Source organism: Myzus persicae, unplaced genomic scaffold, assembly GCF_001856785.1.
Source record: "Myzus persicae strain clone G006 unplaced genomic scaffold, MPER_G0061.0, whole genome shotgun sequence".
Lineage (NCBI taxonomy): Eukaryota > Metazoa > Arthropoda > Insecta > Hemiptera > Aphididae > Myzus > Myzus persicae.
In genome coordinates this window covers 2,889-27,813 of record NW_019100817.1, presented here as the reverse complement: position 1 = coordinate 27,813, position 24,925 = coordinate 2,889, and the positions used below count along the sequence as shown (strand labels likewise).

General features: G+C 27.5%; 2 protein-coding genes and 2 long non-coding RNA genes across 4 annotated transcripts; 1 reads left to right on the top strand and 3 right to left on the bottom strand.

Annotated features, from left to right (window-relative positions):
• Nucleotides 1-3,645: 3,645 nt before the first annotated feature.
• LOC111026269 lies at nt 3,646-4,836 on the bottom strand. Its single transcript, XM_022304325.1, has 3 exons — nt 4,579-4,836; nt 3,978-4,358; nt 3,646-3,762 (listed from the first exon to the last, which is right to left on the bottom strand). The coding sequence occupies exons 1-3, from the start codon at nt 4,834-4,836 to the stop codon at nt 3,646-3,648; spliced, it is 756 nt and encodes a 251-aa protein (XP_022160017.1).
• A 3,435-nt stretch (nt 4,837-8,271) lies between these two features.
• LOC111026271 lies at nt 8,272-9,325 on the bottom strand. Its single transcript, XR_002603679.1, has 3 exons — nt 9,199-9,325; nt 8,984-9,132; nt 8,272-8,392 (listed from the first exon to the last, which is right to left on the bottom strand). It is a non-coding gene; the product is annotated as an uncharacterized LOC111026271 (long non-coding RNA).
• A 1,567-nt stretch (nt 9,326-10,892) lies between these two features.
• On the top strand, nt 10,893-12,264 carry LOC111026270. Its single transcript, XM_022304326.1, has 3 exons — nt 10,893-11,019; nt 11,090-11,239; nt 12,137-12,264. Exons 1-3 carry the CDS (start codon nt 10,908-10,910, stop codon nt 12,184-12,186), a joined length of 312 nt encoding a protein of 103 aa, XP_022160018.1. The 5' UTR covers nt 10,893-10,907; the 3' UTR covers nt 12,187-12,264.
• A 4,228-nt stretch (nt 12,265-16,492) lies between these two features.
• Nucleotides 16,493-17,996, bottom strand: LOC111026272. Its single transcript, XR_002603680.1, has 3 exons — nt 17,873-17,996; nt 17,655-17,802; nt 16,493-16,619 (listed from the first exon to the last, which is right to left on the bottom strand). It is a non-coding gene; the product is annotated as an uncharacterized LOC111026272 (long non-coding RNA).
• Between the last annotated feature and the right edge of the window lie 6,929 nt (nt 17,997-24,925).

The window sequence follows — 24,925 nt, the reverse complement described above, 5'->3', positions numbered from 1 at the left end:
CTTTTTTTTGTTAACTTTTTATGGACCATCACTCGAGCATAATCAGCGGGACCAAATATTCTGATTAGATAAATAAAAATGAAAACACTCTGAATCCTTGGTATAGTATTTATTTCTTATAATTCTTGTTGTTATTTTTTCTCAATTTTGCAATAACTATTTTGCGTTCATTGCATAGATTGGTTTTTTTATTTAAAATTTGACAAGCTAAAACAATTAAATAATTATTAAGATTCATTTTTTATGCATCGCGTGTCATAAAAATATAAACAATTTATTGTTTTTATTATATTTTCATCATAAATACTTGTATAATACTGTTCAATATTTTATTGTTACATTACTTATCAAATGTAATTATGATTGACTATATATAAATAACCTTTTTTTAAATTTATTTGTAATCATATCTTACTTTACAATTTTAATAAAAGTTTCGAAAAATATCATCAAAGTAAAGTATTTGACTAAATGTATTTAATTGTTTTATAGTAAATAATACACAAGTAATATAATTTTTTAATTAAATATTTTGAAGTATATTAAATACAGTATAAGATTTTTCATCATTATTAAATTATTTTATCTATTGTTAAAATCAAATTATTTAGTATTTTATTTTTTTATATTTTATTATCATACATTTATGTTTAATAAATGGTAAATAACTGTATTCTTAAATTACAACAAGTCTTTATTTACTTTCATATTTCGGGATAATGTGTAATAGGTAGTATGCATAACGTTTTCATTATACTTAATAGATACATTTGACATTAAAACTTTACATTAGTAATTAATAGGTAAATTTGAATATTGAACTTGTAATTGATGTTAAAAGTTAAAAGTATTTGTAATGTTTTTAAAATACTTTCTGCATTGATATATTTACGTTTAACTATGATTTTAAAAATAATTCTTCTAAGGTATAATATATTATACACGTTTTGTAACCCTGTTAGACATTATTGATTAATTCTACAAATATTGTAAACTTTTATATTTTAGTATTTTATATTAATCGAATATTGTTTGTTTTGTTCCAGAACTGTTAATTCAAGACCACATCAAATTCAAACTCAAAAATGCCATAGCCCAAACAGTACTTAATTTTATAATTTATTTTTAATTATAATAATTACATGTATTGACATTGCAAAATAAATCAGTAACTTCCGTCAATTAACTTGTTTATTTTACTTGTGCCGCTCTAAGTTCTTATAACCTTTTTTATGTCTATGTTACTATTTAATGTAGTTGTGAAGACTAAGTTGTGTGCTGTAATTTGTTATAGACTATGATTGTCGTAATAATTTCGTTACACAGATATAATTGTTTAAGTAACGACAATATTATACCACCTTCTTATTCTATATTTAAACATTTTAAACAAGACTATGGTTTTATCTTACGGACATTAAATATAGTAAACGAGTAGTCTTGGAAAAATTAAAATTTAAAAAAAAATTTATTTAAAAAAAAAAAATTTGAAAAATAGATAATTATTTTGGACCACAAAATATTTAAGAATTCAATATTAATAGGATAAAATGTCACTCACTGCACGTGCACTTGCCACACTTTGTTTAAAGCAGTATTTATTTGCTTTTGTTCATCTTTTTGGGTAGGTAATATTCAATATAATATTTACATACTTTATATTAAGTTGTAAAATCAAAAACTAGCATCACTATCAAATACCCACATAAAAAATATAAAAATCATATAAAATTTGGATACTTTCCTACTTTTGTTTTTTCCTTACTAGTCTTACGAGTTATGATAAACACAACCTACCAATTGCCAAAACTAGACCTGCTATGGTGAAATTATCGCTGACACTATTGAATGGAAACACTAATTCTACAAATTTATACAAAACAGTATTTAAATTTGAAATACATTTATTCAAATATAATATTGCTTTTTTTTGTTAACTTTTTATGGACCATCACTCGAGCATAATCAGCGGGACCAAATATTCTGATTAGATAAATAAAAATGAAAACACTCTGAATACTTAAAAAAAGAACAATGTTTTTTTGAGAAATTAAATTGTGTTTAGTGATTTAAGTTATAACCCATAATCATCCCATTACCAACGATTTAATTGAATAAAAATTATGGATTATAATATGCTTATCTACAGAAAGCAACAGTGAGAACTACCATAAACGGATTCAGTTCACCATGTAATTAATTTATCAAAAAGCTTAATAGATTGGTTTAAGCACGGTTGAAGCCGAGTTGAATATTATAATATGAACACTGAACTCGTATATAATAGGTGAGAACCTACCCAAAATAAAGAAAATATCAACATCTGTGTGTCTAAATATAATTTTATATAGACAGCTTGGACTTAATATAGCTCCGCATATATCGGCTCCTACCCAAATATGTGAGCTACTCATTGTATGAATATTTGAAATAATTTTAACAATAATATACATTTATTTGAATGGTAAATTGTTAAAAAAATAAATTCTTTAAAAATATACCAACTAGATGAAAAAATAAAAATATGAAAGATAGAATTTATACATTTATAATAATATTATTCGCTTGTCTACAACCCAAAAGCGATACAGAATTGAGTCAATGACCCTCAATTATTATAAACAAAGAACAGAAGATATGTTTTCGGTGAGGTTACAAATACCTCTCACTTTTTTTTTTGCAAAATTTTCATATCAAAATTTTTTTCTTCTAAATTTTTTCAAAATATTTTTTTTTCAAATTTTTTTAAAAAAAATTTTATGTCTTGATCTTACGTACAATTTTACTTTTTTAGACCATCTCAAAGATAATTGATGGCAACCTTGCAAGCTAAATTTTGCTCATTAGTGTTGGTGTTGAATTTTTTATTTTAGGCCTAAATATTCTGTCACGACAAATACTTGAAATATTAATTATTTTTATTACTAATATTGGATTGTGTAAACATATTGGTTGACGTTCCCATGCTCAAATTATTTGTTTGTAATGTATTAAACCATTTTAATTAGTACCAAACAAATAAATTCACCCGTTGTCTTTGGTATACACTTAAACAGTTATTGTTCATAATAATAGTCAAATTCAATAAGACACATCATAAATACACAAAGGATTTGTAATAAATAATCTGATGACGTATTCGGAAGTCTTGGACCAAAGTTGCCATTATCCATCTTCTTCCTCAAATAAAATATATTGGCAAATTAAATTAAATTAACATTATTATTATATAAAAATGTATACCTATCATTTTCTTAGCATTTAAGGTATAACATTGTAACACACATTCAAATAAAATATTAAATAATTCTATTTAAATATCTGTATATTTTCAAAAATAGTTTTCATTCGATTGATATGGATACCATTTGAACACGAAAATATCTTAAACAGTGGACAACCGGACTGAACTTTGCTTTACTATTGGAAATTGAAAAAGAATATAAGCGAATATTATGAGTGTACGGCCAATATTAAATGCCTTTAATTGGTATTTTTTAACCTGCGGTGGGGGCAGTGTTAGCTACAATCAAGGAAAGTTTAAGATGATGTTTTACACACTACGATGCATTTCCATTTGTTTTGGACTCAATGTCATGTATCACTCAAATATTCAATGGGTAAAAAACATTTTTTATTTTATTATTATTTATGATTCCCACGTATCCTAAGGAAAGGTGTAGAAATTATTATAGTAAAAAATAACTTACATTCAGTCGAAAAAAAAATGTGTTGTGTAAACACGAGACTCACCCGATTTATCTGTAATCAAAAAAAAGTTTAAAATGAAAATAATACACTTTAGACATTGGAAAAGGCATTGTCACTGAGTATAAATTTCCCATTTTTATTTAAAAATAATATCAGTTTTTTATTAAGTGTATGGATTGCATATATAAGTGTTTAGTGTCAGTAGACATTAATGTCATTTACTATCTGAAAACATCCTACAAAACTATAATAATTATGTTAAACACCTCTTGTTCCGTTGCATGACCAATTCCGTATAGCACAATGATATCAAAAACACATATTGATAGACTTATGGTTAGTGTTATTAGCTCTTCACCTTCGTATGCTGGTACAGGAAAAAGTATATGATTATAAAATTCATAAAACAGTCTTCCAATGTTTGTCGCAATAATAGTCGATATTACCGGCAAACCGTATATTGATCTATTGATAACGATCAAGTAATCGATAACTTCCAAATACATATCCCTCAGGGTACTGATTGTTGAATGTCTTAACAGTATTTGTTCATTTATGATGTACACTATCCATCTGATGTATAATATTAGTAGTATGTATTCATAAAATGCAGCACATTCACACACCACTGAAACCAAATACATGGCCTAAAAAAATTTTAAATTGTATTATTTATTTAATAAATATTCCAACTCTGGAAGCTGTTTAGAAAAAACTCAGTTTTCTGAAAACGTTTAATAAGTTTGATTGTCTTTATATTTAATGTGTTTGATACATTTCGTGACCCCCAATAATTTTTGAATGCCATAGTTCCAACAAATATATCATATAAATTTGCATAAAATAATTGTATATGTTGTTTATTACCACAGAAATTGCCATTTTTGTGTCCTTGTAGTGGAACCAGCTCCTTATATTCCATTTGACCACAAGTGCATTACTTGCAAGAAAATGCACAATAATTCCAGTAATAAAAAGCCAATTATTTTTTATTTTCATTGTTCTGACCACATTCAGATGTATTAATTTTTCATGAATTTCTTCAAGTTTAGTCAATACCACTGATAGTCGATTATCAAAAAATATGCGCCACACTCTAGTTACTATATTTCCAATATTTATCATTTCCAAAAAAAAACATCATTACTATTGAAGTTATGTCAAAAATATCTGGATCAACCATTTTTGCCTGTTAAATACAATAACGTATAAACAAAACTTATATTACATATTATCATTGTTAAATTGTGTCATATATGCATGCATTTAACATATTTTTATAGATTTGTATGGTCTTATTTATTTACTTATAAGTAATCTAATTTACATCGAAGAAAACATAATATATAATATGAAAATTGGTAGATCATATATAATAACACAATTTAAAGAAAATACTATGGCTATGATATAGATCTATACAAACAAAACGCTGAATAAATTTCAAGTACATGCAAAAACTTGCTATCATAAATGAAAAACAATAGCTTCTTAAAATAAGTTGCTGATTTACATTTTTATTTCAAATTCATAAATACAATGTACATTTTTTTTAATTCAAGAAATATCAACACTTTAAGTATATCACAAAGAATTTATTGAAATCCAACCAAACGATTTAATTTTTATCCTGCATGTTTTAAATTTATTTTTTCAAAAAAAGTCTGCATAAAAATATTAATTGTGTAAAGTGTTATTTGTACCAAAACATTTTATAAATTATTCAACACGTTGTAAAGCGCAATTTTCGTTTGATTTTATATTTTATTGATGATCTGTTAGCCTGGGGAGTGGGGACTAATTGCTATCGCGATTTATTCAGAAATATTAAACGTAGGAACTAGCAAATGTCCAACATTACCTATATTTATTATTAATTTTTTTACACAACACATTTTTTTTTCGACTAAATGTAGGTTATTTTTTACTTTAATAATTTCTACACCTTTCCTTAGGATACGATGGAAGAATCATAAATAATAATAAAATAAAAAATGTTTTTTACCCATTGAATATTTGAGTCGTAAGCGATATTGAGTCCAAAACAAATGGAAATGCATCGTAGTATGTAAAACATTATTTTAAACTTTCCTTGATTGTAGTTAACACTGCCCATACCGCAGGTTAAAAAACACCAATTAAAGGCATTTAATATTGGTCGTACTCTCATAATATCCACTTATATTCTTTTTCAATTTCCAATTGTAAAGAAAATATAAGTTCCGTTGTCTATTGTTTAAGATATTTTCGTGTTCAAACGGTATCCATATCAATCGAATGAAAACTATATTTTAAAATGTACAGATATTCAAATATAATTATTTAATATGACTTTTTTTTTTTTGAATATCTGTTACAATGTAATACCTTAAGTGCTAAGAAAATTATAGGTATACATTTTTATATAACAATAATGTTCCTTTAATTTAATTTAATTTGCCAATATATTTTTCTGAAGGAAGAAGATGGATAATGGCAACTTTGGTCCAAGGCTTCCGAATACGTCATCAGATTATTTATTACTAATCCTTTGTGTAGTCATGATGACATTGTGTCTTATATAATTTGTATATTATTATGAACAAAACTTTTTAAGTGTATACCAAAGACTACGGGTTAGTTTATTTGTTTGGCACTAATTAAAATGGTTTAATACATTACAAACAAATAATTTGAGCATGGGAACGTCAACCAATATGTTTACACAATCCAACATTAGCAATAAAAATAATTTATATTTCAAGTATTTGTCGTGACAGAATATTTACAAAAAAAATAAATCTGAACAGTTTAATTTCAATAAAAACAATTATTAACTTTTAATATTTAAATAGTTTTGAAAATGCTATTTTTTTGTTTATTATTGTAACCCAAATTAACTAATGTATGATATCTATTTTTGGAGTTGATAAATTATTGGAGTCACATCGAAATATATATAGATTGTGAGCTATTGAACAATGTACATTCTCATTTTGTCATTTAAAATTAAAATAATAATAATACAATTCAAATTATTATTTTTGAGTACTATAAGCACGTATTGAAGTACCTACTTTTTTTATTATTAATTTATTTAATCATCATAATATTCAATATAAATAATGTATTTGAGTATTCTGTTACCTACTCTCAGATTTTATATGATTAGCAACATAAACCAATATCATAAATATATTTAATGTCGTAATATATAAAGATATTTATAACTTTATTTCGTATTACTGAAGCCGGGTCCTATGAGCAATCACTTAAAGTGTAAAGAATCAATAGTGAGATATAAAAGGCCCCTTGAACATGATTTGAATGGTCTATGATTGTCTCTTTTAATTTTATTGAACCATTTAATTAACTATACATTTATCATGCAACAAAGATAAATAGCCAGATGTAAATGTTAAATAATTCAAAAATCATGCAAATCCATCTATTGTGGTACTTAAATGACAATTTTTTGATTTATCTGTATTATGATAAAGACACTGTTAAGAATTCTAAGGGGTGCCCCCGTGTGCAAATAAATTAAACGGAGACATTAAAACTAATTATTACTTGTATATTGAAAATTGAAAAGAAAACTCACACTACAATTTAATATTAAAACAATGCTTTATAAAAATATGGTCTGGTGAAAAAAATGCTCTGTCGAGAAAAAAAATGTTCTCGCTTACTACTCTAAAATCCAACTGCCACGACTTGCAATACTAGCCGGGTCTGTATCCATAATTTGCCTTTATTTACTGTCGCAGCAAATCCTCCAGACAGTCGTCGTTGTACAAAAATTATTTTATCCAATTATAATATCATGCTAACCAATAGAGTTAGGAGTTTTTAACAATACGAGGATTTTATCGCAAAACTGTTATAATATTAACTATTAAAACATAAGTTATGTACCTATATTGCCTACACATTACTCCGTTTTCTAAAACGTTAAATATTATTAAAATTAATAGTTAATTGCTTTTGAAAAAATCATATTTTTTTAAAAAAATTGTAATTATAATATAATTATTTTTATCGAAATTCATTGTCACTGAACTTTTGGACATCCTTCGATGTGACACGCTTGTCACTTGCCGACAGATCGTACATGTAGGATTAGTAAAGAAATAGTAGTCCTATAGCATTTTATTAAAAATGAACTAAATATTATCCAAGACGTTGTGGTCGAATTTACTTGTATACAAAATACATTTTCGAACGAAAAAATGATATAGTAAACAAAGTACTAATCATCTGATCAGATGACCGATTTCTATACGTTGTGCTTTAGACGGCTTTGATTTATAATTTTAAGATGTCCATTTAAAATATAATATTTTTTGTGGTTCAAAAATTAAAATACTACACGAGTTGAATTACTAGGTTTGCTTTTTTTTTCAAACACATCCTATTTATAATGTTTGTTAAAATGATAGGTTAAGAATATGAGTGCAGATTGATATTATTTGCTATATTCATTTTCATATTTTTTTACATTACAAACTGATTGAGTTTCTTGATATTCAATTCTTTATACCGGTAATGCATATCGTTATAAATAATAAATCAAACAGGTTAAATATCGGAATATACTTATTTATTTGGTATTGTCAAAACATAACATTAAAAATACATATTTTGTTTAGGTTATGGCATTTTTGTGTTTGAGATAGATGGATTACATGATTTAACAGTTCTGAAACAAATCAAAAATTAAATTAATAAAAGTAAGTAATTATATTTAATACAAAAAAAAATGCTTTGAAATATAACTGCATGAAATAACATACAACTATGTTTGTAAATGTTATATCATGGAAAAAATAAAATAAAATATCTATTACATATAATTACAAATATCATAGAGTATAGAATATGTTACAAACAATTATTAAAGAGTTTATTATAAAATATATAATAAATAATGTAATGTTTAGGTGAAAATATTATGAAAGAGTTTCGATGAACGAGTTTAGTAGCCAATGGCTTAAAGCAACTTAAATTTTTTGATAAAATAACGCGATACAACAATATATTCATATGTAAAATGATTTTTTTTATGTAGATGTTATTTTTTTTTTGTTTAATTCAGTTTATTAAAATAATAACAATCCTGAAAACTTGCCCAGTCATTAAGTTTATCAGTTATAATCAAACAAATTCATTATAATAATTATAATTGTTATATAATTTGTTGTATTTTTAAACATAATTATTAAAGTTGAACAAAATCTATGAGACTGCATTTGAAATTCGTATAAAATTACCTGTTATACTACAAACTCACCATCAGTTGGCTGGTGGCTGGTGTGGCCTTGGCGACAGTCTTGATGGCCTTGGCTGACTGGACTTGCCCGATGACGACGATGTTCATGGATACTTTTTCTGCGCCCATTTTTGATTTTGGTTGGTTTTTGTGTTGATTGAATTTGAAATCTAGAAATTAAAAACTTTATTTCACGAAAACAATAATTCAATTTGGCGTCTGAGGTAGATGCTTACCAAACAATTGACTTGTACGAAATTGTTATGACGATTCGACCGTAAGCTTTTGTTTATATACGTTTTTAAAAGTGTATAAGATTAATCGAGTGATATGCCATGTCATGGTGTGATCCTCGGCGTAATAAGATTAATACAAATAATATTTGACTGATAAAGTTTTGATCGATTCACGCCATGAATGTGAAAACAGTTTATAGACATCGGATCATCATTATTTAAATTATGTAGCTGATAAAATTAATAATCACAACTAAGACCTATCTTTAAGTAAATTATTTAGCAATTATTGCTATTTGTATTATGAGTTAATAGTTTTCATATTTTTACGTATTATAAATATAATATTATACTATTACTGTTGGAAAATAAAATTTTATTTTAAAAAGAGGATTTGTAGTGGGTAGTGGTATACCGTACATTTCGTGTAAAAAATTAAAACGGTCACTGTAATCACGTTTGAGTTGAATTTGGAATTCATTTATTATTATTTATAAAAAAAAAAGAAACAGAGCAAATACGGTCGTCAACTTGTAATATTACTAAGTAAATTTGATATATTATGGTGGTTAATATAATTTATTTTACCATAAGGTACATAAAATACTATTACTACATTTTTGCCAAAAAATTGCATTTGAAAATCAACTGTATACAATACAAAAAAAACCTTCTAAAAGTCTCAAGAAGGTATCTACGAATACTATTTATTAATTACAACAAAATAAATATAATTATTAAGTTATTATTGGTTATAATACATGACTTTGTCCAAATTTAAGCATAAGTTGTCCTATAAATATAACTGTATTTATACAAGTTTTAGATTATTTCTTTACAGTAGGAACTATTTATGTGAACCTTTGTTTTTAAATTTTCAATTCTTATCTGGAAGAATTGAACATTTTCAAATTTTTTAACAAAATTATTTGAACGTTTTCGAGATTTTGGTAAATGCATCGAAATTGTTAATATCAACATTAGGTGAAATGTCCATGTATCTACGATTGTTTTCTCTAGAGTTGCACTAAAGAAGAAAATCAATTTTTTCTAAAACTGGTGTTGCCTAAAAATCTCCCTTAATATTTTGTTTATTTTTTTTAAAACTTTTGTTAACTACTAGAAAATGTCTTGTATTGAAGAATTTTAAGCAATTTTCAAAAAATTGAAACGTTTTTACTGTCTTAACAGGTGATGATTGTTTTAAATCAAAAAAAATAATACGTCAAGAACATAATAAAAAATTTATAAACAACCGGAAACGAAATCACGCAACAATAAAATTGTAAAATCAATATGTTTTTCTTAAATATAAATCAGAAAAATACATTTTGTTTTTTATTTCAATTCTTCATACCCAATACCACAATACAAAATATAAATCAATATTAAACCACCTTATTGGTAAGAGAAGTTATCACTGTGTGTATTATTCTTTATACATATTATTACATAATTTTATTAGGACCATGGATGCGATGATGATACTTTAGATCCATGATTTTTTAATTTTCAGTAGGTACTTGCATATTATAATTAAAGATTACATTTTCAAAAACTTAAAAATAAATAAAAATAAAAAAATACTACATAATATTTTATAATTTTAACATTCTAATTCAACAGCATGTGAACTTTATAATCTGTGTGCAACTTAACATGATAAGATAAAATGTTTTGAAAATAAACTATCGTTGTAATATAACTATATGATCACACCACGCCACCACCCCACTTTAAATCGGTCGGTGGCAGTGTATAAAAGGTTTCCGAGATCTCGATTCCGGCATAACACATCCTTTTGTGCAGAACTATTATTTGGTGAGTACGAAACGACAGTAACATTGTTTCATTTCGATATCAAATTTATAATATTTTTTTCCATTTACAGTTTTCACTTTAACCCTCAAAAACCAACCACCAAAAACCAAAAATGGGCGCAGAAAAAGTATCCATGAACATCGTCGTCGTCGGACAAGTCCAATCTGCCAAGGCCATCAAATCGGTCGCCAAAGCCTCTCCAGCCACCAGCCAATTGATGGTGAGTTAAATAGATTAGACTTCGTTAATTTTAAAATCAAAATATGTTTGAAAATATAACCACAACAATTTATACCAACTCTAAAAATATGACATGTTAAATCTGACGAATTGGATGACTTAAGTTGTTTTACGTTTATGATTATTATCAATTAATTGATTAAATTTGCAAATAAAACAATAAAATAAACTGTTTAAAAACATTGTTCGCATATAAATCTTGTTCCAATAAAAAACAATTAGAATTGCAATTGCGTACAACGATTAAGTATTTCTATTTAATAGTTAAACTAATAAACTAAATTTGAATTACGTGATCACACAATTATCATTCAGATGTTATTTGAAGGTACCCTCATTTTGTTTACAAAATATTCAACTTATAATGATTAACTATATCAATAATTATTATAAGTGGTTTCATATTATTTTTTTTTTATTTTTTTATTAAAGAAAAAAGTCTTGATGACGTGACCATTGTTTTGCTTTACGTATAGGTAGTTACCTAAATAATTTAAATTTGTTTCGTATTAACTTGACATAATAATTGAATATTTAATAAGAAATTTTCTGCTTAGGAAGATTTATATAAGTATAATTAAACAACATTATTTTAATCGTATAATGCTCTTCAATAATATTATCTTATAGTTTTACCTAGTTAATGTTCAGTGTTCTATATAAATTCAGATTTATGTTTATATTTTTTAATTTATCAACATTTTTTTCGATGAACTATAAAATATTATAATAGTTGTTGGAAATGTATGAATACGAGTAGTATTATGCTCTCATAATATTTTTTACTGTACTTTAATGGTATTGAAATAAATTCAGGATAAATTATTTTTTTATTAAAATATACATTTTATTTTTTTTTTTTTTTGTTTTGTTACAGAACTGTTAATTCATGTAGTCCATACATTGCAAAACTCAAAAATGCCATAGCCTAAGCAATACAATAATATGTCATTAATATGAGTATTGACACCGCAAAATAAACCAGTCATTTCCGTTTAACATAAATGTTTGGTGTATTTTTTTGATCTTTATTTTATTAATTTTCCATCCTACAGGTTCATGATTATTTTTAATCATTTATTATATTTTAGTATTATCAATAGTATATTATGAAAAATATATGGGTAGTCGTTCGAAAAGATGTTACAGGTAAATTGCGAATGTATAGAAATATTAGATTAGACTAAATGTGTTCAGCAGAAACATTAACATTTAATATTTAGCTGATGTTCGTTGTTGAATTTGATAATAATTATCACTGATGCTTAGTATACTTAATACTGTATAATAGTAGTGTCGTATCTACTCGAAACACCATTTTTCACCAAAAAAGTGTGCATCAAAGTATCAGATATTGGTCCATGTTCCAATCAGATCTTCAAACAGATTCCATCTATGAACTTATAAACACGAGTCTTCCGTACACAACGCGTGAAAATAATATAAAATAATAATTTATCATTGAATAAAATAACTACAATAAAATATAATTGCCCGAGTATGCGTTGAAAATCCTGCAGTGAAATGGTAGGGGGGGGGGTAGAACTTATAACAGGTCAAGCCTTTTCGTACCACTCTGACTTGGCACATTACACGTATTGCTACATATACTTGACCTTTATTTTATTTTTTAATTATTAAAAACCAACGGTTTTGTTTTTCAACAGTTTTATAATAAACTATGTATACTACTGGTACTCGACGATTATTTCGTGTAAGTGTATTGTTTTCTGGATCAATATTTTTTGTTTTTTTTAATAATAATATATTAATATTGTATGATATAATTTGATCGAAGTACTTATGTAAGTCATTATGGATATTTAATTAAATATAATATTATGACCTTACCTACGTTTTTCCCCGTTTCCACCAAATTCATTAATTATTTTTTTCGCAAAATATTCGTGCACTAAACTTACCTGCCTATGGTTATATAATATTATATCAATTTCTGTTTTCACTTTTTCATGAGCATCAACCTAAGAACAAAGCGATGTTAAGGGTATAATTATACGTGTAACTCGCCAACTCTTGGCCCAGCTCAATCATGGCTACGCTTGGACTGCATTAATAAACGATGATAATAATAATATTATTATTATATCAGTCCAACATATTCGATTCTTGTACAGTGCGCAGACGTTTTTTAAACACCAATTAGCCTTCAGAGTGTGATCATCACCTTGACACTAAGTAATATCATGCTTATCGAATGGCAGTGTGTTAATAATGTATTCAAGCATAGACGAATGCTGAAGTTCAACAAACTATGAAACTCGATTAGACGTGACCGAGTTTTAACTGCTATTCATATTTTACACTGATAGGTACGGACATAGTACTGTATATTAACGCTTAATTAAAAACAAATAATGAATTGATGTAAACATGTGTTTGAAAATGTTTACATCAAGAAGCGGAGAATCATATTATAGCGGTGTTTTACTATGGATAATGATCAGTAGTTAATATGATATTGTTTAATGAGTATATAAATAGGTACCTATATTAGTAACTATATTATATTGAATAAAAATATTATTTGCATGGTTATGGGTATATAATATTATATTATGAGATAAATCGAGCAATTGTATGTCGGAGGCAAACTGACAAACATATCCAATACATATTAATCTAATTATATCTGATATTATACAACTGCATATCCAAACAGTGTGACAAAACTTAAATTTGATTCGAATTTGGTGTGTATTTTTTTTTATCGGTTCAACTGGCTTATCACAGCTTTGGCTTGTAAAATTAACGACCGAATTGCGAACAATTTCTCTTTACACTTTTTTAGACTTAAGAGTCAGGGTTGTATGCCAACAAAGATTATCAGTTGTGGCTAAAAATCTTAGACATCATTATAATATTGTATGTAATATATTAGCATGCGATGGTTATATGCAAACGTCAAGTCATGTTATTTGGTTGATTTAAAACGAGTACATTAAATACCTTACGAGATTTGTTTTGGCTATTGCTTTTCCAGTTTCCTATTTTTTTTTTTATACGATTCTACGACAGTAATAATATTATGTTCGTATCACACAATTTCATCAAGATTAAAATACACGATAAAGTAAGCGCCAATGATGTTACATTAGTTATCTGTTATCATTAATGGCACACGCAATGAGGACGCAATTCGGCAATTCGGTTGTTAAGATTTTTAATCTTTATCTTCGGATGCACAAAAATATATTGCAGTGCACAAAATATTTTGTTGAGAATAAATTACCCAATCATCAATTTACAGGGATAATGTTTCAGTAGTTCGACTATTATAATCGCTAATAGCGCAGGACAGCACTGACAGTTTGACTTTACCCATTTTAGCTCACTTTATGAGAACTTATAGAATTCGTAACGAGTTCAGTATCCTGCTCGTCCGAAATATTGTGTCCTGCCCGAATGCAGCACCCGACATATTTTCCATCGATTTCATTCGTATAATATATTATAATCTCGCGGTGGACGCCTATAAACTGCAAGGACAAAATCCTAAATGTTTTATTTTTTTTTTTTTATGGCTCCGTCACTCGAAATAGACGACGAAATCAACAAAGTGTGTTTACCAGCAACAAAAACATGATACGATATCCATGTCGGGGGTGTGGGCTGCTAGGCGATTCACCCTGCAGACGATTTATTCGATTTTGGCGGCGGCGTGGAGGCATATTATTATGCGATGCCGTTGTACGGCCGTGTGGCGCTTCGCTGCTCACACTCACACACTCATATGTAGACGATAAAATTTGGTCGCACAAAATATACGTTCCCGCGTTGAATTTAATAATATACTAAACACATATGACATATATGTAATGTGTATCACATGTATTATAATTCATAATGCACTAGAGGATTACAACAACGACCGTATTGAAATAATAATATAATATTAAATAGACTCTCTGTCTGTCTGTCTGAGTGCCCAGTGTCTTTCGGTCCATGTTCAGCCACACGCGTGCATCCATAACGTGCAAACACGTGGTTGCTCTCTTTCTCGTGCACACACACACACACACACACACACACACACATACGGCGTGGTGCATTTCATTATTACTATGTTATTATATCATCATCGCGGTGGCGAACGTTATACGCTCAGATATTAATATATTATTATTTCATACGATATAGGTACATATTGTTTAGTGTACTCGCGTACCTATTATTCGTATTTAATCAGAAAAGACATGTCTGGTACTATCGTAATCGAAATCATCACAATCATTAGCATGGAAAATTCATCGAATTTTTATTCTTCCAACAATAAGGTTCGCCGACCGCCGCATAATATCGCTTATGTCGGCGGTCGCTGTTCTTATGGATATAACAGGGTATTAGGGTTCCGATAGATTTCCGGACTAATCGACAATGATTTACCGATTTATTGGCGATTCGGCTCACAAACGATAATGACGTAATAAAAAATGTTTCTCTGGAAAAACCATGTTCTTACGGTTTCTTTCAGAATAATGGGGAAAAAATGGTTATTGTCAATTTAAAATTTGAAAAAGTCTTGTAAAATGGAAACAATCAAATAAATAATGATCGTTGATTATTATAATAATTAAAGCTGTTTCTAGAAAATTCACTCACCTACATAAATATTAATAGGTAACGTTATTTTTAGAACAAAATATATTGAAATATACATATTAATAGTGTTAATAATAAACAATCTTAACAATGATACTTACGCTGTATCGACAAACGAAGAATTACTATGAGTGGTTTCTTTATTTTTTTTCCTATTTGAGTTTTTATTATCTACTTAGATTATTTTAAACCTAAAATCGATTTTACAAAAACTTTGGTTTTGTTTTATTTACCGAAAATGTATGTTTTTATCGGAAAGGTGTTATTTTAATAATCTCCAATTTCTTCATATATTCCGAAGCTCTGGGAAAAAACTGGTCTTTCCGAAAATTTTTTGAATTTTTCCTGCATTTTGGGACCAGACTCTAGACCATGTGTAGCCAACTGCATTTTTATCACCAAACAGTTTTGTAACCGATACAAAAGCATTCCGTCTCTCAGCTAATGTAGTAATGTACTTGGGTAATTGATTACGATTTAAAATTCAGACTTATGTAAATAACGATAGCCAACTTATCATCGGACGATACACTCTCTCGTTATCAAAAAAAAATTCATAGAAGCAGGATAATTAAGCAGGTAAAGACTTAAAAAAAATAAGACTAAACAGTAATGTACATCGGAAATATCTGATTTATTTTGCGGTGTCAATACTCATATGAATTATTACAATATAATAGTACTGTTCGGGCTATGGCATTTTTGAGTTTGTGATGGATGGACTACATAAATTAACAGTTCTGAAACAAAACAAAAAATAAAAATAAATTCTATTGATCATTAATTTGTATTCAAAAATTTTAAACTTTTATTATCTTTTTAATTACACTAAAAAAACATGACATCGAACAAAATAAATAACTAAATAACTAATGAATTAAAATTATAATAAAATATTAAAATAATTTATCATTAATTTAATATTTTTTCAACAGATTAAGGAACAAAAAAGTACAATAAATATCATGAAACATAAAATATGTAGGTACCTATTTTGTAATATCAGTACCTATAAAGGATTACAATGATACTAAAATAAAGTTACACTAAGAAGAAACATTTAAAGTTTAAACTACCATTATTGTATTATAACATACCTAACGCAAAACCGTTTAAAATTAAAAAGCAAAATGATTAAAATAATTGTTAATTAATATTTTGAAAGGTATATTTGAAGATTTGAATTAAAATTAATATTTATGAAACAAACAAAATTGTTCAATCTTATACACGCAAAAAAAATGTAACCAAATGATAAAGCTCATCTTTGTAGCTAACCATCACCAATCATACAACTTTCTTGTAACTAATCGCCTTTGTTGTCAATGTTACTTTTTGTGATCAATAACAAAAAACAAAAAAAATAATTTATAATTGCGATATCTATCATATATATATTTTAACTTTTATAAGTTTATCACCATTAATTAATATACTTATTTAAAAAATAAATATTATACATTTAAAGCCAATGATTTGACGTAATCTAACTTTAATGTTTGATAAAAGAACTCAACGTTCATATGAAAAATATTTTTTTTTAAGTGATATTTTTGTTTTGTTTTAATTGAATAAATTAAAACAATGGTATGATAAAAGCAACCGTGAAAACATTTCCAGTAACTTAATGTATCGGATTCAGTCAAACAAATTCAGTATAATAACTATAATATTATAATATAAATTGCTGTCTTTCCAAACATATTCATTAAAATCGAACAAAAACCATCCTTTCAAATTCGTATAAAATGACCTACATTATACTATGAACTCACCATCAATTGGCTGGTGGCTGGGGTGGCTTTGGCGACCGATTTGATGGCCTTGGCAGATTGGACCTGTCCGACGACGACGATGTTCATGGTTACTTTTTCAGCGCCCATTTTTGATTTGTTGGTTTTTGTTTGTGAAATAAAGTGAAAACTGCAAGTGAAAAAAAAAAAATTATTGATTTGAAATCAAAATTAAACTGTTGTTGTCTTTTAGTACTCACCAAAGAATAGATCTGCACAAAAAATGTGTTATGCCGGAATCGTGATCTCGGGCGCCTTATATACTTTTTCGTCAGCCAGTAGAAAGGGGGAAGGTGGCGTGTGGCGTGATCATTAAAATATTATGACGATTGCAGTTTGTTTATCAATCATGTAAATCATATCAAAAGTATAAAATATGTGTATTAATAGCTTCCGAATCGTATGATATTGATAATGATTTTTTTTATACTCGGTAATTTACCAACACTCAAATTTTTTTTCGTTTAATAAAGGATGTATTCAAATTAAAATTTTGGTAGTTTTTAAGTACCTAACTAGAGGTTCTTAACTTTTTCAAACAAACTTATTTAATGTTCTTTGAGTATAACAAGATATATATATTAAACATTACATCATTTTTTCAAACTCATCAGCTACTCGTCCGAACAATAACTTCAAAATAATACCTTTATTAGTTTATTCATTGCATCAAATTTAAATTAAATAAACGAATAAAATTAAATAAATTATGTACCTATCTAGTATGACTTGTAAATGTCATAGAACAAATGTCTCCAAAATCATAAGACATACGTTAACCAGAACCGTAGTCCTATTCCACTGACATTTTTTGCATACTCAAACCTAACTATAAATATAATAAAAATACTTAGACCGCCGAAAATTAGCAAATTCAATTTTTGTTTATGTAGTGGTTTTCAAAAGTCGATTTAAATAACGGAGAGGCGAATATTGGTTGTTCACATACACGTGTTCTCGGTAAAAAGATGGTAAAAAACCATTATTTTATTTTCAAAAAATGTTGATCAGTTTAATATCAACAATAATAACTTAGAAGATTGAAAAAAACCTCGATAAGATAAATCATATTATTGTGCAGCAATCAGATATACGTTTAATCGAATCAATTATATTTAAGTTGATATGTTTTCGGTCAGGTTATAACTTTTTTTTAACGCTTTACCATAGAAACTCAAATCAATAATAATAAGAAAAAGATTAAATTAATTTAAATTCTAAACAAAATGTAGCATTGTCGCTAATGACTTCGACTCCCCCTCCCCCCCCCCAGATCTTTGCTCAGGGTCCGTGCTTGATGACCGACATTCATATTTAGGTTACATGTTACTGGCACGTTGGACAATCAACTTAATTGTTAAAGTTTAATGCATACAACAATGATAAGAAGTAGGTAGGTATGTAAATTGTGATTTTCGAAATTTTTAAGTATACCTATCTACTAAAAGAATAAACATTACATAATATTTGAATAAACTAATTATTAAAGGTTAAAATAGATGAAAATGGTGGGCAAATCACTCTGTATACAAAATTACATAAATAAAATCAGATAAAATGATTGATGATAAACACACCGAATAGTCATTAAGAAATATTATAGTATATTTCGTGATAATATTATGGTGAAAATATATTATTTATAAAAAGATGTGCTACAATGTGGCGTGATCTTCGTGATAATAATACTATAATGGGTATATATGTCGATGTTTTCGATGTAATGATTTTCAAATGATGCGTGTTTTTTGGTGTCTAAAGGTCACAGTTTTTATATTAGAAAAAATGGTCTGATTTTCAGCTCTTGGTAGGAAAGTAAACCACTTTGATTACAGGTTAAAAGTGAAAAATCCTAGTAATCTGCTTAAAAATGAAAGTAAACAAAAAAATAGAAAAAAAAAGGATTCGTTCCCAAACCAGTTTTTAACAAAACCGATTTTTTTATTTTGTTTTGATTCATAAACTTATTTACGAATATGGAATAACCATAAATACTTGACCAAATGCTTGTAAAATCATGGTTTAATTAAAAAAAAATATTTCGGCCATTTTTGAGCTCGTTTAGGCATGATCAATTTTAGATTTTCTAAAGTTTATTTTCATTAATAATATTATAATTAACGTCCCCTTAACTATACTATTGTTAGTAAGTGATGTAATATTTTATAACTCGTCATCAGAACATTTGAAACCAAATAACAGTTACCGACAGGTGTGTTTTTTGTATGTTATTGAAATATACCCATTCTCGACTAACATTTTTTTCTAGGAATGCAAAAAAATCGTTAAGAACAAGGTCCTTCTCGAACACGCCGCTGCAACTATTAGGCGTATTGAACATAAATTACGCTACAAGACTACCATCAGACGTTTTGTAAATTGCAGTTGAACGCTGCTGCGTGTTAGGTTCGGGAAAACTCGGGTCCATTATACTATCAATATAAATCAAAATAAACACAACCGTTGAAAACTTTCGAGTGTTTAATAAGGCGATGCGCGGATACGAGCCGCCGCTCGAAACATAAATAAAATGTGAATGGAAACAATTTAAAAGTCAATTAATAAGTTTTGTTTATTATACGCAAAGTTCGATGGAATATTAATACTCAAAAATTTCGCTCAACTTTTCCCCGGTGGAGCAATAATTACGGACTTGGTGTATTTTACCTGTAAGCATACAATGGCAGCGTTTGAACGGTATTCCAAAGTATTATATTAATATTATGTCGGATAGCGTGTTGCAGGGCTTCTCAACGTTTTTTTTTTCTACGAAGACACTGCAGAATTTAGATTCATTTACAACAATAGTAGCCACACACTTGAAATAATTAATTTTGCTCTAAGTATGTCTAAACATTAAGAATAAATATAAATTCAGAACGAGACTGTCAGTATTCTTTACAATTATTGTTTTTTTTTTATCTATGGTTTTTACCATCACGGTATAATGAAATAATAATTATAATAACAGCATAATATCATATTTAGGGGCCTGCTTTTTTAAGGGACTATATTTAGGCAATAAGCAATTTCGTTTCTGCCGCCCATGTCATTAGTGTAAGTCGTCAATGATAATTTGTGTGAGTGTGATTGTATACAGATCTACAGCTATCTACTCACGCATTGCACACCCACACATGTCACCGGCACCGCCGACCAACAATAAAAAGCGTGATTTTTCGCACATAACACGATTTACAAAAAAATTCTCACTCGTCGTAGAGCGGTCAGATTTGATTAATTTTTTATTTCGTTAGTCAGGTGATAATTTTCTACAGGGCGCAACAAACTTTGATTTTTAAATTTGCAGTTTAAATGAAACTTAATAAAAACAACAAAAGCTTGTGGAAATTTGTCGTATTCAAAATCCTACCACATAGTTTAGAAATATGATTTCGAAAATCCAAGAGCAATGAGCCCTGTAAGAAGTGTTTCTCTTTCAAAAAAAAAAATGATCGAAATCGAATCGTCCTACAAGGCGTGAGGGTCTTTCCTGTAAGGCATGTTTTTAAGCAAAAAACAGGTTACCCGCAGGCCATTTAATTGTAGTTGTAATTTGAACACATAATATAGAAATAATCGATTTTTGACGACACACATCATTGAGTACCTCCAACTTATAATGATGGATTTGTTCGTTTATATTATACATTTTTAATCGTTTAGTAAAACTTTTTGTATTTTGTTTCATTTCACACTGAACACAAAGACAGACGTGACCGTAGTGACTGTTTGAACTTTTAAGCAACCGAGAGGATATTATATCAATATTATATTGTCTATAGTCGAGACGTATAAGATTATAAGAACCCAAATAACAATATTGTCAGCTGGTAAAGTGAACGGTAGTTAAAAGCAGCGATAGTTAAGAATCTCACGGAATATGATTAGAGCACAGTGTATATAATAACAACACTTATGAATTGATTAAGACTTGCTAACATTAATCGATTTGTTCAATTCAATAGAACAAATGTGTTGGGATGATACGTTCAATGATTGTATACATTATTTCTGATGCAACATCATTATTTCTCAACGGGTAGGTACTGCACCAGCTTCAATAATCTGCACACCAAACGATACCGTTTCTGACGTGGTACGATAACTTTGCTTTAAAATGTCATATTTCGTTAAAAACCACGTTTGAATGAAACATAAATTCATCATTGGCCAACGTCTCCAAAAGACACGCGTCTATAACAAAAACATTTTTGTTAATAAAACAACAGAAAACCTAACTAAAGGGCGTAGGAAATAATACCTCCTTCGAACGAATCATATATCTGCATAGTTATACGCAGTACCGACTGGTTATAAATAATTGAATTTATTACATTATAATATTATCACAGTAATACCTATAAAACACGCATGAAAATAAAAATATAATTCATAATTCATTACGACCATAGACCATTATACATAATATATACTATGCATATTTTTGTCATTATAGTTATTTCATCGTCGAAAATGTATTTATTATTTTGATGAAAATAAATAAAATTGATAATACAATGAGAAATGTCAAGAACGCGTTCTGAGTAAAAAAATGATTCGTGTCTTATATATAATGGAATTGTCGGTGCAGAAAATTAAATACGATTTTTTAATATCTGCAAAAACGGGTGAAAGTTTTTTCTGGCGCACTGTGTTTCTGTTCCTGACAGTTATCACAGTTATAACTTATAGCGGTAATACAAGTATTATAATAATGATGAATTTTTATACGAGTGAAAAAAATCATACTAAAAGCCAATAGATGCTTACATTAAATCTCAATGGCGTATTTAAAAATTGGTCGAAAATAACATCATCCTATAAGTTAACGAATATTACTTAATCGGTTCACCTTCAAACAATAACTTTTCTATCAAATAAATTTTGAACTATAAAAAATATAAGAAAGATTTGTGTTATTGTTAAATTAGTATTTTAATATGCACTAATTTGCTATTTTAAATTTATCTCTATTTCTAAACACATTAATTTTATTTTAAAGAAATGCAATTAATCATAATAATATTATAGCAATAAATTATTCGTTTTAAAACATTTTAATTTAAAATCATGTTATGTTGGTTAACATTTTAATATTATTTGAACTGTGCACTGTATTCTTGTGATTAAATAATTTAAAAAAATATTCATGTATATTTTGTACATACAATGACATTTCAGATGAACTTTTTTGTTTGAAAAAATTTAACACTGTAATGTTCGCAAATCAATTCCCCACACGGTATAAAAAAAATAAGATGGGGGAGAAGGTGAACTTCATGCAGNCCCCACAAATAATATGTAGCAAGCGGTTTCAAAATACTACCAATAATTTGCAAATTAGTTTTCAGAATGTACAAATAACCTGCAAGGTATGAAAAATATAAGATGCGGGGCAACTTCACGCTACACCCAATTTCGAATAAACAAATTGAAATATGCTGCTAACATTTTGCATACAGCAGCTACCTTATTTGTAATTTCGAGTCCAAAAATCATACAAATCATTGGTGTTTATACGTAGGTATAGTTTATAGTATAATTTAAAATTATATTATGTAATACACAAATGAACACATTTGATAGAATTCAAATTTAAAAATAAAAATGGGAAGGAGGGCATGGGCGCCCGCAGGCAAATAAATTGTAAGAATCAAAATAAAAAAAAAATTATGAAAAATGTACATTCAAAATAAATATTAAAGACTGCAGTCTACAATATCATTATTCCTAAACTCTTTGTTTTAATTACAATATTAAGATTATGATATAATGAATTTTTATAAAGCACTAACTGGTTACCACAATTTAAAAAATTGAACAAGAGTGTTAAATAATGGAAAAAAAATTTGAAAGGGGGCATGGGCGCCCGTAGGAAAATGTATTTTAAGTATAAAAATAAAAAATTTTTATATAGGATTCAAATTTATAAATAAAAATGGGAAGGAGGGCAAGGGCGACCTCAGGCAAATAAATTGTAAAAATCAAAATAAAAAAAAGTTATAAAAAAATTTGATTGAATTCAAACTTAAAAATAAAAATGAGAAGGGGGCATGGGCGCCCGCGGGCAAATAAATTGTAAGAATCAAAATAAAAAAAAATTTTGAAATAATGTACATTAAAAAAAAATATTAAAGACTGCAGTCTACAATATAAGTATTCCTAAACTCTTTATTTTAATTACAATATGTAGATTATGATATAAAGAATTTCTATAAGGCGCTAACTGGTTATCACAATTTAAAAAATTGAACTAGAGTTAAATTATAGAAATAAAAATGGGAAGGGGGGCATGGGCACCCGCGGGCAAATAAATTGTAAGAATCAAAATAAAAATAAAATTATGAATAATGTACACTCAAAATAAATATTAAAGACTGCAGTCTACAATATCATTATTCCTAAACTCTTAGTTTTAATTACAATATTTAGATTATGATATAATGAATTTATAAAAGGCAATATTTAGTTATTACAATTTAAAAAATTGAACAAGAGTTAAATTATGGAAAAAAAGATTGAAAGGGGGCATGGGCGCCCGCAGGCAAATGAATTTAAAGAATCGAAATAAAAAAAAGTTATAATAAAATTTGATTGAATTCAAATTTAAAAATAAAAATGGAAAGGGGAGCATAGGCGCCCGCGGGCAAAAGCATTTTAAGAATCAAAATAAAAAAAATATGAAAAAATGTGTATTAAAAATAAATATTATAGACTGCAGTCTACAATATCACTATTCCCAAACTCATAGTTTTATTTACAATAATTAGCTGATGAAATAATGAATATTTATAAGGCACTAAGTGGTTATCTAAATTTTAAAATGTTTTTGAATAATTGAAGTAGAGTTAAATTATGGAGAAAAAATTTGAAGGGGGGCATGGACGCCCGCAGGCAAATGTGTTTAAGCAATGAAATTAATAAAATTAGACAAAAAATTGAGATAATATTTTAAATTTAAAAATAAAAATGGAAAGGGGAGCATGGGCGCCCGCGGGCCAAAGCATTTTAAGAATCAAAATAAAAAAAATATGAAATAATGAATATTTATAAGGCACTAAGTAGTTATCAAAATTTTAAAATGTTTTTAAATAATTGAAGTAGATTTAAATTATAGAAAAAAAAAATGTGAAGAGAGGCATGGGCGCCCGCAGGCAAATGATTTTTAAGAATCAAAATAAAAAAAATTATTTATAAATTTGAAAGGTTTCAAATTTAAAAATAAATTTGGGAAGGGGGGCATGGGCGCC